Source organism: Opisthocomus hoazin, chromosome 14, assembly GCF_030867145.1.
Source record: "Opisthocomus hoazin isolate bOpiHoa1 chromosome 14, bOpiHoa1.hap1, whole genome shotgun sequence".
Taxonomy (NCBI): Eukaryota; Metazoa; Chordata; class Aves; order Opisthocomiformes; family Opisthocomidae; genus Opisthocomus; species Opisthocomus hoazin.
The window spans coordinates 17754017-17769632 of NC_134427.1; the positions used below are offsets into that span (position 1 = coordinate 17754017).

General features: G+C 36.8%; 1 protein-coding gene across 4 annotated transcripts in view; it reads right to left on the reverse strand.

The window, feature by feature from the left end:
• Positions 1-358: 358 nt before the first annotated feature.
• Positions 359-15616, reverse strand: part of THOC2 (THO complex subunit 2) — a 55196-nt gene continuing 39938 nt past the window's right edge. For all 4 annotated transcript variants that reach the window (XM_075435573.1, XM_075435571.1, XM_075435572.1 and 1 more), the window contains 13 exons: positions 15253-15384; positions 14985-15169; positions 14077-14261; positions 13650-13752; positions 12725-13161; positions 11831-11889; positions 10273-10308; positions 5879-6016; positions 5457-5526; positions 5225-5382; positions 4496-4572; positions 4350-4397; positions 359-1209 (listed from right to left, as the gene is read on the reverse strand). In XM_075435573.1, coding sequence (XP_075291688.1) covers positions 4370-4397; positions 4496-4572; positions 5225-5382; positions 5457-5526; positions 5879-6016; positions 10273-10308; positions 11831-11889; positions 12725-13161; positions 13650-13752; positions 14077-14261; positions 14985-15169; positions 15253-15384 — 1608 coding nt within the window. In that variant the 3' untranslated portion in view covers positions 359-1209; positions 4350-4369. The remainder of the gene's footprint in view (positions 1210-4349; positions 4398-4495; positions 4573-5224; positions 5383-5456; positions 5527-5878; positions 6017-10272; positions 10309-11830; positions 11890-12724; positions 13162-13649; positions 13753-14076; positions 14262-14984; positions 15170-15252; positions 15385-15616) is intronic.

The following is a 15616-nucleotide window of genomic DNA, read 5'->3' on the forward strand; positions in this document are numbered from 1 at the left end:
CAGGGTGCTAACCGGTCACCAGTGTGACCTGAAGACTTCCAGACCTGACAACTGCTTACGCAGGTGAACACCCAAGGCTGTGGTCTCAGTGACATACCATGCTCCGTCAGAAGCCAGGCAGAGTCCCCTTTCTGTCAGGCATTGATCTAACCTGGTCAAACTAAACTGAGATGCTTTCACACCACTCAAAGCCAGCCACACTGAGTAACTCACCCCGTGTGTCTGACCAGCAAGCACATACTGAGGGCTCAGAAGCAAAGACAGAGAACACCCTCCCACAATTCCAACCAAGATCAAGTCTTCATAACAATACGTAAAGCAATAAAGTGACCACACAGAGAATGATTTACGACCCATTGAGAAAACTATTGTTTATTTAGAAAAAAAGTTACACTGGTAGAATTCAGCAGATAAAAAAATTCTTTTTTTTTTTTTTTTAAAAATGTCATTGTGAAACTTTTCAGACTAAAGTTCAGCAATACAAAGCTCCTGTAGCTGTAATTGAAATTTAATTTATTTCGGTTTTGAAGAGAGCATTTCCAATCAATCTAAAAACAACATGACAAACAAAAGGTGTGGCAAGGGACAACTGAGCACAGGTTTAGGTTGGGATGGAGGGGACAGGGTTCATTCTTTGTTTCTTTGAACAAGTCAGCGTTGTACACATAATATACAAATAATCCCTAAGCATTGCATGAAAACAGTGCTCCCACTTGACTTCTTTTTTTAGTCACTGATATTAAAAACAGGCCAAGTAATAAATAAAAACTGAGTTTAAATGAGGTAAATCCAAAAAGGTTCAATAACTGTTTATTTGTGGTTTTCAAACAACTAAAAGAATGCATTTCAGATTGAAAGAATTACTAAACTCAGGCAGTATTTTCGACAACCTAAAGTGGAACTCTGTACACATGAAACCTCATTTGCACTATGGCAACTGTTTGTTTGCAGCACATTGTGCTAAAATATGGAATAGGTAACACTTTCAGCCAGGTACTGAAAATAAATGTGTAAGAAACTAAGCAACAAGTTAAAATACAGTAATGTACAACTCAACAATTAAATCCTCAGCATGGGGAAATAAAGCAGAGAACTGAATAATTTAAGGAGATGCAGATGGGTCCTCTTCATTCACAAACTTCTGTGCAAGCTATACTCTGGAAAATACGTTTCTGGTCACAGCTGGATATCTTCCCATTTCAATCTCACCTGCAATGAAGGCATACATAACAGGAATTACATGTTGTTCAAATGAATACTGATCTCACAGCATTCTATTCCATTCACAATTCAGAGAATGAGTGGGAAAAGAAGACTATTTTCATTAGTCATTCATTCCCTAACTCTAGTTCAATCCACAGCAAGAACTATATTAATATGAGCACTGTATTGTAAGTAGTAAAACACTAACCTGAGGATACAAATAAGAAACAAGTGGTCACCTGTGAAGGTAAAAACTCTTTTAGAAGTACAATCCCCTCAAAATGCTACTATCTTGAAATTAGACAAGAAATAAAACGCAGTCAATCAGACATTGGACATGAGGATGAATGTTACAGAAGATTTAACAAACAGGAGCATAGGATTAGATTCCACAACTGTGTTGCTATAAAAAGCATGCAGACGACGGGGTGTTGTCAGTATTCTAGGCCAAGTGCTCCAGTTTAGCCCCCTACATAGCTGGATGTGAATTTTACTGTGCAACTGACATTTACCTAAGCACTTGTTGCTTAAATCATGATGTCGCCATAAAAACCCAGTTGGGCTTTTTTAGTTGATGACATTCCTCACCTTATAGTGAATTTCTGGTCAAGATGAAATTTCACATTTTATTATTAAAAAAGCTGCAAGTCCTCAGTAGTGAACTTCATCTACCAAGTTTGCCTTTTTATTTTTTTAAAGCAACATTTAAAGAAATGGAAAAAAACCCTGGGATCCATCCACAGTGCTCAGACAACAATGGCTATGAAGGACAAAGAGCTAAAAAATTCCATCAAATTCTTTCCAAAGAGTGCTCATAATTTTCAGTTTGGAAGCTATTCAGAGAAATATCTTCTATTATTTAAGAAAATAAAACAAAAAGAAATAGCACTACGAAGCAATAACCTGAACTCCTCTTCTTTTTTCTACCAACACTCTCTTAAAGAGCACCCGGTATCAGCATGAGCTTTTTTTACCCAAAACCCCTCCCACAGACTTGCCCTCAGCTGCCAGCAGCTGAATGAGCAATGTCACCAAATAAAACTCGAGACCCTTTTTCTGATAATGCCACCTTTGTTCTTTGAGGCCACAATCTACACGTGGAAAATTTTTTCAGAAGACACGTCGGGATGATCGAAAGATTTCAGAATTCAAATTTTAGTTTCTGTTTGTTTTGTTGGACCCTCATCAAAACACTCCTCTGCAAGTGTTATATAAGCCATCCTCCAGTCCTTAGGCGTCTTGGAAAAGAAATCCCAACAGCAAAGCATTTACACCTTTCACATTTGGTCTCTGTTGTTTCAGTTAGAGGCAAACAGAAGAACCTGGGACTATGTCATAGTCTTGCTCTGACACCTAAAGCAAGTACAGCCACACAAGGAGCAATGTTAATTTGAAAGTCCACAGCCAATAAATCTCTCCAGTAAGTTTTGCCATATAACTTCCCCTTAAGTATTCTCAAATGTGACACCCATATAATTGAATTCAAAACAATGAGGCTGCAGGGACCTCGGAAGACTGTCCAGTCCAACAGCCTTGCTCAGAACACAGAATTCACTACAGCAGGTTACTCAGGGCTGTGGCCTGACCAGTTAGGTTTTGAACGCCTTAAGGATGGCAGCTCCACCACGCCGCTGGGCAAACTGTTACAGGTTTTGACCATCCTCTCAGTAAAAAGCTCCCCCTCCCATATCTTTATATGGAATTCAGAACAAATTGTTTGTGAAAGGTAGCACCACTTTCTAGACCACACAAGACAGTCATGGAAACAAGACAGATTTTAAGCCTCACCAATCCTTATTCAAAATCAGATACAAAGAAGGACTCGTGCTTTTAAAAATGTTGTCTCCCCACTCTGTAATAGTATCAGTTTATCCGATAAAAAGGAAAACTCTCCCTTATATGTTGTTCAGTAGTCAGAACAAAATTACTCCATCAAAGCAAGTAATCTCAAACCATGAAAAACTGGTGACTGAATAAAAAAATTGTTTCTACTTCATTTCTGCTTGTGTTCACTTTGGGTGCTCACAGAATCTACAAACAAAGTTTTATGAGAAACAATTCATCAATTCTAAATAGAGAACAAATATCAGAACTACAAGGCACTTGGACAATTTGTGAACAGAAGCCATATTCTTTGATATTTGTTGAATACTACCAGTTATTTTCACGTTTACCCAACATATACACTTTTTAAAATGTAAAACTGTCCACTGCTTTACGCAGAAAGATTGGTAGTACTGTGTGACTCAAGTTGGGTAGGTCAGGTGAACGTATTTTAAGTTCACTGGGACACTTTCCTTCCCAAATAACTGAAAATGAAATATTCCGAGACTCTTAAAATGGCCAGATGCAAAGAGGCAATAAAAGCCTCACTCTCATACCCCTAAAACCAAATTTAAGTTTCTACATATCTGCATAGGTTTGAACAAAAATTCAGAATACTGTCAGCATCAAAGAACAATTTATTTTTCTAAAAGCTCAAGTCTGAATGTGTTACTTGAAATACTCTGAAGTTTCTTTTCTTTGTGCAAGTAGTCAATGCCTCCACACAAAAGTCTTCCTTTGGCTTTTTCCTCCTCAGATCTGATCAGATAAAACCAAATTGCTATGCAGTGTAGTAAGTCAGTTCATTATCTCTGCTTCATCTTTTAAAGCTAGTGCTTGTAAGAGCAGGATACAAAACCGGAGTTTCCAACACACTAGGCAAAATACTCTTAATTAACAGGTAGATTATCAAGACTGATGACTACCAGGATCACATGGATTCACCTTTGGTTTTATACGGCAACCTTTCTTGGAAAAAGTGCCAAACATGCAACTACACCAAACACTGCTGACTTTCCCACACCAACATGCCCCCCCCGCCTCTTTTTTTTGCCAAAAAAAATTTAAACCTCTATACAATCTCTAGGCTGAAGATGGGGAAAGTTCTTTCCATGGGATAGAATAAAACCGCAAAAAAAACAACCAAATAAAACACCAACCACCCCCCCAAAAATCCCCCCAAAACAATCAAAAATCCCAAGACCCCACCCTGGGTAATTTCAGCCCTTTCATGCTCAGGCTGTTTTGTCTGTGTATCTGTTACCATTCAAAAGAAGCCACAGGAGATACCAAGTCAAACAGAGGAAATCAAAAATTTTTACCTTGACTGGAACAATTGTCATTATCTGTGCTTGTCTGAAGATTTATGAGTAGATTCAACGTTAAGGAAAAAAGATATTTTACTATATATAATAAAAGGAAGCTAATTTTCTGTATTTTTCTGAAATGTTAATGTGTAAAAGGATATTGTTTCTTTTCTTCTTTCCCTCCAGTACTGTCTCTTTTTTCTTTCTTTTCTGCTTTTTCTTTATCATGTCTTGATTCCTTTAAACAATATACATATAGGAAATAGTTTATTATAGTATACATTGTACAGTCAGATTAGAAGCATTATACACATTTAAAGTTATAACTGGCCACGCTAAAACAAAAGATCAGTCAGAATGACAGTAAACAGCTTCTGTGATTTCTGAGATCATTCTAACCAACAGTTCTATAACCGCTGCCACGAAAGTGTTACAACTGGGAACTACTGTTCGATGTTTTACAAATATGAGTACAAAATACTTACTTGTTTTCACAAAAAAATAACTGAACACCAAACAGCTGTGCTGACACATGCACTTGAAAATCTGAATACAAGCAGACTAGTTTATATGTAAATAAACCTGCTTTCACACATTTGTTCACCAAACCAGTCTGCAAATATTCTAGATTATTCAAAGCCTAACATATAAGTTCTGAATTTTCCTGGCTACTGCCAAAATGAACTCTTCCTCCAATTTACCCTGCCAGGAGAGCTGAAATATTTAGAGCTACAAGATACCACAGTTTCCAGAAGCATTTTCCTACACACTCACAGCATATCTTTTTCATTTAGGCCAGAGAGCAGCAATAAAATTTAGGAGATAATCTGCTTGTTCTGTCAACAACAACAAAAAAATCAAACCAACAAAATGGGAACAGCTTGTTTTACCTTTTTGCTACCAGAGGAGCTCTTCTCCATCTTCTCTGCTTTAATTGAATCACCTTTCTCTTTTCCTGAAGATTTTGATTTGTTCTTCTCCTTCTCCTTTTCATTTAAGCGAGGGGAATCAGAAGGACTCTCACTTTTACTATGTTTCGAAGAACCAGCTAAAAACACAACAGAAAGTTGTAATTCACAGTAAGTAAAAGCCTAATACACATACACAAAATAAAATACGTACTTGTCCCATTTTCCTCTTTGCGTCGTTTAGTCGAATCCTGGGGTGCCTCTCTGTCACTGTTTGAATGATCCTGGCACCAAATACAATTATGCAGATATTAGCAGATTAAAACGTACTCTCGAAGTAGCGCCTGCTCATAATGTTATTTTGGAGAACTAATTTTTGAATACTTCAAATGTAACTGAGTTCTTACATCTTGTGTAAAGTTTCTTGAGATCGGTTTTGAAGGGAAAGAGTTCTGAATACATTACTATAAACCGACCTTTGGAAAAAGTAACAGAATAAAAGAAAAACAATACTGATATGGATCACTTCTGCTTGGATAGACTATACAACCAATTTATTAACTGCAGTGTCGCTGAACAGAAAGCTTTCTATGTATATACCAACTTTCTGAACTAGTTCACAAAAATTTCACCAACCCTTTTTCGATCTTTCCTGTCCTTTTCATCTTTCTTCTCTCTCTCTCTGGATCTTTCCCTTGACTTGTCCAAATCTTTCTTGTCCACTTCTCTCTCCTTACTCTTGGACAGTGTTGGAGTAGTGTGGTTAATGTAGTGCTGTTAAATTAAGGCAATACGACCAAAATATTAATATGTATTCCTAGATGCATAGATAAAAAGTCTTACTCTAACATAACAGATCTAGCTCAAAGAGTAAAATTAAACTTTAATACTCTACTAGCAAAAAAAAGTCATGGAAGACACTTTGAAACTTGTCACCTATAATTTAACCTATAGCTTTGTTTTCTCAACACTGGAAATTCAAGAACACTTTCTCTTCACTGAAACACTTACATTAAATACACACAATGTTGTTCACCAGTATTGTTTGATACATCAAAACATACCAGACAGCGGTACAACTGAAACAGGATATGCGGATTCCTGGACTGACTTAACACGTGCAATCTTGCCTGGAATGAATGAATGGAGTCAGCTGCTTAAACAGGTTCTAATTAATTTTTAAAGAATAATCTTAATCCACAAAGTATTTAAGCCAATACTTTGAATAATGTGTTTGTTCATCTCAAGTAATACAAAACTCCACTTTAAGTCTAAACTTCAAATGATAAAAGCAGCTGAATGTAGAAAAAAAAATAGTTTTGCTCTGTAATGCACAGGTTATTATTCCACTCTCTTAAAACCTATTTTTATAAGCTCTGTAAAACATACTAGTTTCACAAAGCTGAATATTTTTAATATAAACTGGAGTTGCAGGGGAGGAAAACAGAAAGTAAGTCACAATAACATGAAGTATAACACTTGACAAAGTTCAAATGCTACTGTGTGTGTATATATATATATAATGTAGCACATGTATTACATAAGTACTGATGCACTACAGTAACTAATTATTTTTAAATACAATGATGTAGTTAGATCTTTCTAAGAATATTTTTTCATAAAATACCAATAGGAGCACATGTTAAATTTAAAACAACTTAGTATTTTACATATGTAGGTTCAGCAACACACAGATTTAAATCTGTATACTTTAATCTTTCCAGATTTCGATACGCTATCAGTTTTATTTGGGGGGGAAAAAAATTAGTACTTTTCATTAAAATGCTCTCTCTATTTCTTTTGAGACAGCTTACTTAAAGGGACACCAAAGAAAGAGGTAAGTGGAAGACTAGTTTAGAACAAATCTAGAAATCCCTTAAACCAAACCAAGAACCATTTAAAATAATTTTATTCTGTTAATTAAATTAATCCAGTCCTCCTCCAGCTCTAGTAAATGTTTAACTTACCAAAACTTGATGTTACTGGTCCTATGTTAAAAGTGACACTGACAATGTCAGGTCTCTCCTCCTTTTACTACTTAACTGGAATTTCATTATCCTCCTAGGCCAGAGACTGACTTCAATACTCCTTTCACTGGATACTCTTCTTTCTGCTCTTTTCCCCTTACTCCTCTTTTCTTGTTCCGTTTCCTACATTGTCACTCCGCAAGTAAATTTATCCTTGCTCCCCCTTTTTACTGTCAACTTTTAACACTGACTTGCAAATACGTTTTTTCTACACAGCCCCCTTCAGTTGACTCCCAGAGATGCCCTCCATATGAGAAAGCAAATAGTAGCTCTGCTTTCTCCTACTCCATTTCATCAGTTCACATCGTTGTTCACAACAGATTTCACTGTTCTTCCACCACTCCAATGCAGACTTTTGGAAAACTGTATCCCTCCCCTCCCCCTTTACAAGAAAAGGCTGGATTTCGCTCATGAGGCTTCACCAACTTGCTTCTAGAAATGATGCTAGCTGAAACCACTGTTGTATGTCATGTCACTTGAGCAAAGGCCAAAGCAAGAGTAAACACAAACCTAACTCAAGTCTGCCACCATTTATTTTATAACCTGCAATGTAAATTGGCATTTCAGTGGTCTGGCCCCAGAAATTGAGTAAAATCAGGAACAAAGAAAGCCTGTAAGCACACAACAGCACTATACTTCTACTAACTTTCAGTGGAAGTTGAACTCTTAAATCTTACAGGCTTCTGAATATCCCATCCTTTCCCCAAGCAAGCACGTGGCAGTGAAGAGCAGTGTTTAACTTGTCTTTCACCACGTATCGGGAACATTGTCAAGTAGTGCCTTAAGTCTGTTAGAAGGGCACTGAGGAATGAAAGTTAGTTCATTAAGTGAGAAAGATTTGAAAACAGCATTTAGATGCAGAAGGAAAGGGTTAGATGCCCCTCATCCCCCGAGCACTTAAACAATAAATCCATTAAAAACTCACACAACTGCAACACACTTCCAGCTAAGTCTATACAAACAGATTATAGTTAATTCTAAAATTTAACTTTTCAAATTGACTAGAATAAAGCTGTTCATTGATCATTCAATTACAAATAGCTCCACTGCCTGCTTGATTACCACATGAACGTGTTAATAAGTAAAATAAATAGTTTTAAATAAAAATTTAGCTTAACTAATGAAAACTTCAGTGAAGTTTCAATTAACCAGTTGAACCCTGACTAATAGAATGAGGGAGGGAAAAGCGAGATTACTATACAGACTACTGTATACCACACTTCACATAGATGTGAGCTATTCCAGTTCTCTAATTTCAAAAAAATCAAATATAAAAGATACTGTGACAATGATTTGTAAATCATTTTTTGACAGTATATGGATTCAATCTATAGACACTATAATTTCATCAATTGTAAGAATCGAAGGATGCTTCCTATATACACTCTCCCTTAAGTAGGTATGGTTGGTACTGGAAAGATTCAACTAAAAACCCCATCAGCAAGCATTCATTATAAAAACAGAGCTATTTTAAATTAAAACATATCAAGTGTTCTGCACACTTTGTTTATACAAAGAGAGATACAAGTAAAACAGCAATGCAAATACAGAATTGGAAGTGATAATCCATTATGCATTTTTAAATTAAGTTAGTATAACCTGTAACTTATCCAGAAAGTCCAAATAGTCAGCATTTTCCAAGTGATAAACATTTATGCTATGTAGTTACACACTGATACTGACTGCATAATTAAAAATCTTTATAGCAACTTTAGAGGATTTGATCCATTTCCTATTAGCCACATACCTTAATATACCAGCAAGTTGATAGCATTTGTGACTATTACTATGTAAGTTGCTGAGTTTAAAAAAAAAAGGCAACATAATAGTTGCAGAATCTGTCTTAAGTACAATATTCCAACTCATCTCCTACTCTACTGAGTGCCTCTCAGGCCACATCTGGAATACCGTGTCCAGTTCTGGTCTCCACTACCCAAAAAAGCTGTAGACAGGCTGGAGAGGGTCCGGAGAAGGGCCAAAAAGATGATCAAGGGACTGGGAAGTCTGCCACATGAGGAAAGGCTGAGAGAACCAGGTTTGTTCAGCCTTGAGAAAAGAAGGGTTAGGGGAGACTTCATCACCATGTTCCAGTATTTGAAAAGTGGCTATAAAGAAGACAGAGCCTCCCCTTTTTACAAGGGGTCACACAGCAAAAAGGTAATGGGTGCAAGTTACTTCTGGGGAGATTCTGGTTGAACACAACAGGATATTTTTTCACAGTGAGAACAATTAGGCATTGGAATAATCTCCCCAGGGAAGTGGTGGATTCCGCAATATTGGACACTTCAGATTTGGCTGGACAGGGTGCTGAGCCATCTTGTCTACACCATGCTTCTGCGAAGAAAGGCTGGACCAGATGATCCTTGAGGTCCCTTCCAACCTGGTATTCTATGGTTCTATGAACTCTTGAAAGCATTCTTTAGCATACAATCTCATAAGATACTGAAGTGCGTTTACAGGAAGCAAACACACAAAGATGATCATTTAGTAGGTTGTATGTGATCCTCAGAAATATAGTACTATAGCACTAAAACATGAATACAACAGTAGTCAGGGGAAAGAGTATGGATATTCCAGAGATATGTCTCAAATATTTTTGGTTTTAAATCACTACTGTTTTTTAATTGGTACCAAAAAAGGAAATAACTATTCTATTTTAACTATTCTGTTACCTCTTCAGCCAAATAAATGGCTTAATCATAAGGACATTTCTACAAATTTACAAGTTTCAGAGAGGACCAGGAAAGATACTAACTCATAAAATTTCTTAAAAACACTGACAGAATGGTAAATTCAGGGAATTTCCATTATGTTGCTTCAACATAACTATCCCTCTCTCCTGTACAGAGGTTCTATGTAGCAGACTGAAAAAATTCCTCTGTTCTAGCATTTACAGGAAAGGAATTAGAATTTTCTGACAGGGTTCGCCACGAGACCAAAAGTTAAGTTCTCTCTGCAACATAACGTGATAGTAAACTTTGGTGATGTCTAAAAGATTCAAACCTTTGCTGAAGAGTCCTTGAGTTCGTTGAGGTTGTCCTGTAGAAAATGAATGGAGATGACACGTAAGCTGGAATAGTTTTCAGAAACCAGAGGAACTTTGGGAAGCATGGCCGTACCCTTGAAACAAAAACCAGCTCTCCTTCTGGAATAAATCTTATGTTAATACGGTACACTGAACAAAGCTAGGAACCAAAATACTTTTTAAAAAGAAAGAAGAAAGGGGGAAAAAAAAAAAAAAAAAAAAAGAGACAGTCATATCTATTCTCTAGACCCAATTATTAATTAAACTACAAAATAAGTTTATATCTAATTCTTCATAAAACAGTGAAAAACAGTCTCCCGCCAAGATAAATTATAAAGAAAAAATAGTCTTAACTCTAAATACAGCTGAACCACAGGTGAAACAGGTTTAACATTTCAGCCTGTATCTTCTCCACATTCAGTTAAGTGTGGTAGAAGTCACTCTAGAACAACTTCACTTTGCCATTTACAAAAAACAGGCAAGAAAAACTTCATTTTGCGTAGTTATTGCTGTCACCTGCTTCCTCAAAACTAGTAACAGCTATTCACGTTCTCCAAAACTAGCCAAAATCTTTCAAGTAAATCTTACATAGAAAAATATATACTCTTTGAAAAACCAGAAAAAAAGAAAAGCTTGTTCTAAAGTTGGTAAGATGGTGAAGTTTAAAGGCCCACATAATCGATCACAGTGCTCTTGACGAAGTATTAGTAACTTACAGTTTCAAATGTTCAACGTACTGCAAATTCAAAGATTCCATGAACACAGATGGTATAGAAATAAAACAAATATGGAGCAAGGAATGGCTACCCTGAGTCTTCAAGTAGGCTACGCCCATGGTTTTGTGCTGCGCTTGAATGCTTGGGGTTTCTCTTTGCTGGGTAGCAGGCTTGGTTGCCACATCTGGTTTTATCGTAACGCAGGGCTCAACATGGTGGGAACCCATTGGAAATAAACAAACCTCGAAGGGAAGGTACAACAGAAGCTGCATGCGCACTGAATATACACAACTACAGGAGAACTGATCACCAAGGAGACTTTAAAATGGAACTCCTTTCAAGACTCCTCCTTAGAAGGCACATATCGGTATGATGCTCATCAAGAAGCCTGATGAATTCAGAGGTATCGTACATCCCATATCATCCAGGAATCTTCAGTGCTATAGATTCTTCAATAGAAGTGCAGAAAAATACGCTCCACTCTGCTGCAAAGACTCATTTGCTTGTAGCTACCATTGCACTCCAAAAAAACTGACTGCTTAAAACAGTGAGGCACTTCTGTGTAAAAATTCTCTTGCAATTTCCAAACACTATTTACAAAACTTGTGCTAGGTCCTTGAAGCATTATTTTGGTTAATCAAAAATATTTTTATAGAAAAAAACAGTCCGCCAATAAAGAAAAGGAATGCATTTTCTAATGCAACATAAAACCTCCAGTGGTTCCAGTGTATACTTGGCACAAAACTTGAAGGAAGTCGAACATTGGCATCCCAAACTTGTGAGCCTAACATGGGTGCTGCCCTCCTCAGGCTATACTAACCTTTACTGTTGAGGAATGTGATGGAGAAGAATGTGTATCAACTTTGCGGCGTTTTTGTTCTGAGGAAAGAAAAGAACAATAGCATTATTAACGTACATTTAAAAGAGGAGAATCCAGTAATATGACCTGAAGTACCGAAATACTTTAAGCTAGAACTCAAATTTTACCACCATGTAAATTTTCATTTTCGTAAGCTAAAGCTACCAGCATGCCTTGACCCTTTTTATGAAAGCTTGCGGTAAAAGTGTAATGTGAACAAACCGCTGCAAAACTACACTCGCTCCAAGCTTCCACGTTATTTTAGTCTGCATCTCAATTTCAGAGTTGCTCCAAATACCCTGAAAAGGTGAACCCAATGAAAAGCATAACAACCCTCCTTTACTTGGTTTGCCTTAAGCAATGCAAGTATAAAACTCAACATCAGCCTCAGATTATAAGAACTTAAAATACCAGCATTAAGAACTGATAAAGCTTACTTCGTCCTTCTTAAGGACACAGAGGTCTACATCTTCCATATCGCATGTTTTCTTTCAATTCAAAGGTTACGATGAAACCCTTGCAGTTTTTGTGTTAAATTTTTGCAAAACTTGCAAGGCCACAGTCATACAAACACATTTTAATAAAAGATCATTTAGACTTATACCGAAAAGGCTTTATGAAAATGAGCACTTGCTGAAGACATGTGAAGTTCACACATACACACAGTTTCCCTTTTGGAGACACCCTGACTACTCACTTTGAGTGCTAGCCACACTTAAAAACCAATGTCAAAATGTATTGCTATTATGTAGCAAGTTGTTCTCTCCACCTCCAGCACTTCTTGACATTCCGTGATTTTCCAGTGACCCATTCTGTTTTTCTAGACAAGAACAGAAGTTAAATACACAAACTTACCCCTTTCAGATTCTGATGTTTCTGATCGGGGAACAGGTGACTTCAAGGACCCAGCTACTGGCATCTTTTCTCCTCCTTTAGCATTTTCCTTGGATTTCATTTCCTTCGCTACATCTCGTTCTCTGGACGGTTCCTTTTCTCTCTCCTTATCTGCAGTTGACTTCGACTCAACGATGGTAACAACTGTCTTGGATTTTTCTTCTTTTGAAGCTTTTTCTTCTTTCTTGACCTTTTCCTTCTCTTTGTCAGCTTTTGGCGTTTTCTCCTTGATCTCTCTTGCTTTATCATCTTTATTTGCCCTTTCTTCCTTTGGTTTATCTTTCCCATCCTTCCCAAGTGCCTTCATCTCTGGAGTGGCAGCTGGAGTCTTCTCTTTCTTTTCTTTATCTTTTTCCTTCCCACTTTTTTCTTTCTCATCTTTCTCTTTAATAATTTTGCTGCATCAAAAATAAAAAGGCCTATTAGCATGCATAAAAACCCAGCTCTAGTTTTGTCACGAAAGTTTTACTTCTGATGGTTTGATAGAACCTCCTAAAGCAGTCACTGTCAGATTTCAGATTTGCAGTCTCTTTATCAGAACAGCAGCAAGCAAATGTTCTCATTTGTTTTATCTTTATTTAGCTAAAACTGAATGCATTTAACAAGAGTGTCAGATCACTCTTGTTGTCACATCACTCTGATGAATTCAGAGGTATCATACATCCCATATCATCCAGGAATCTTCAGTGCTATAGATTCTTCAATAGAAGTGCAGAAAAATAGCTGCATATGTTGGAAGAAATAATTTCGTTTAGCAAACTTTAAAGAAATGGAAACAATTTATATGGAACCTCAAAGTAAAAAACAAAAGGCAGGTCACTGTAAAGTATAATTCTATGGTTTGGAAGGAAGAAAATAGAGAATGTCAAAGAGCAGTTTTTCTCACCTATTAGAAGCACTGTTTCCATTGCTTGTTGTCACCTTTGGTGTAGCATTGACAGCTTTATTAACAACTTTCACCACACCCTGAGACTTCTCCTTTAGTTTATCTGTTCAAAAAACAGACAACAGCTCTATTTCAACAAGTTAATATAAATCCTACTGGTTAAAATAAAACAAGTACCTAAGCATACCTAAGCATACCTAAGCATATTCACGTAAGATCATGTGTAGCTACCCCTTAAAATAGGTAATTAAACACAGAACACCCTCTCCCAAAATCAACTAAAAATAAAGAACACACACTGACCCTATTTAGCATCACATTTAGATTTTTTTCCTTTCAGTTTAATGAGCCAAACAGAAAGAAGCCTCTAATGCTGGAAAAATTCTACTAAAAGAAAAAAAAAAATAATAATCATAGGTTTGTTTACCAGTCTCCTCAGTAGTGCCTTCTTCCAGTCTAACCGTATTTATTGTGAGAGATGTAGGCATCCCAGCACCACCTGGCCCATTTTGTACTGTTGCAGCTACAGCATTCCTGGCAGGTGGGTCTTTGTGGTGGAATTCATTTTCAGGTATCATGAAAGGCTTCCTACTTTTCAACTGCCCAGAATAGCTGTAAGTCGCACAGATTGTTAAATATGCACAAACATTAAGCAAAACATGGGTTGAATTTTAAATGAGGATCTAATCTAACAGTTCATCTGTTATTTATTTCACAGTTTTTCCTAACTGATATGCAGTTTCTTTCCCCTTTATCGATGAGCTCAAAAGACAAAAACACCAGAACAACAAACAAAAAACCAGTAGACACAGAAGCAGCCCTACCTCCTCACCCTCTTCACCACCACGCACACACACCTGCCAAACACACAGGAGAAACAGCCTACTGACAAAACTTCAAACTTAGAGCAACCTGAATTGCTCCTCAAGCATACATGGATGATTCTGCATTCATCACAGAAAGATGTAAAACATAACTAAGCATTTTAGAATTATATAAACTTCCAAAATCTAAACAGTCTTGCATCAATAGCCCTTGGCTCTCTTCATTTTACTCTCCCTCCTACCCACTTGCCACTACACTATTTCTCTAAAATTAAGCTATGCTCTCGTGAGTGGAAATCGTTACTATTCAAAGTGTTTTACGAGTCTTGTAATTAGCGATCGTCCAGCACAAAATGAAAGTTTTCATTCACACTGCCAGCCCTGAGATGCAGGATAGCAAAATCTTCTGCGATAAGGTAAAAATCAAATGTTAGGACTGCAACAGTTCCGAGTCTTTAGAAGCCTTTCATGATCCACTTTTAACCACTTTCTTAAAGTAAGTTGTTGTTACCCCATAGCCAATGCATATAGATCAGGTCTCTTCTCTTTCTCTTCCTGACATATCTTATGTACTCTTCTTTCCAAGGCTTGGCCCAGGTTCAGCACTTTTGGATACCATGGAAGGATTTTGGTCAGCACAATCAGGATATTTCTGATGTGTGTATATTCACCTGTTTCAAGGCAGTGCACAGAAGCCTAGAACACAAGTTAAATCTAATTAAGTTGGCTTTTTTAACTAAAGCTTCCAAAACCCTAAATTTTTCAGCATCTTTACTTACCTTAGTCAATTTATAGTGCCATTTGTGTACCACATGTCTAAAATTCTCATAATCCAACTGATCAGCCTTATTTCCACCATCAAATCCAGTTGCCCGTAATATAGTTAAGAAGCCTGGATAGTTGCCACATTCCTACAAGCACATTAAAAAAATATTTTTTCAGGAAACTGAAGCACTTTCTCACTGATTCTGCTAAAAACTTAGACACTATCACATCTTATAAGACTTACACATACTTTTTTTAAAAAAAGCTTATTTACACTGAAACCTTAGTTCTAGGTGAATAAAAAGATTATTAGTAATTTAACTAGCTTTTGCAAGGAGTATTATGAGTCTCCATAGGCTCCCTAAATTCTCTTCAGGA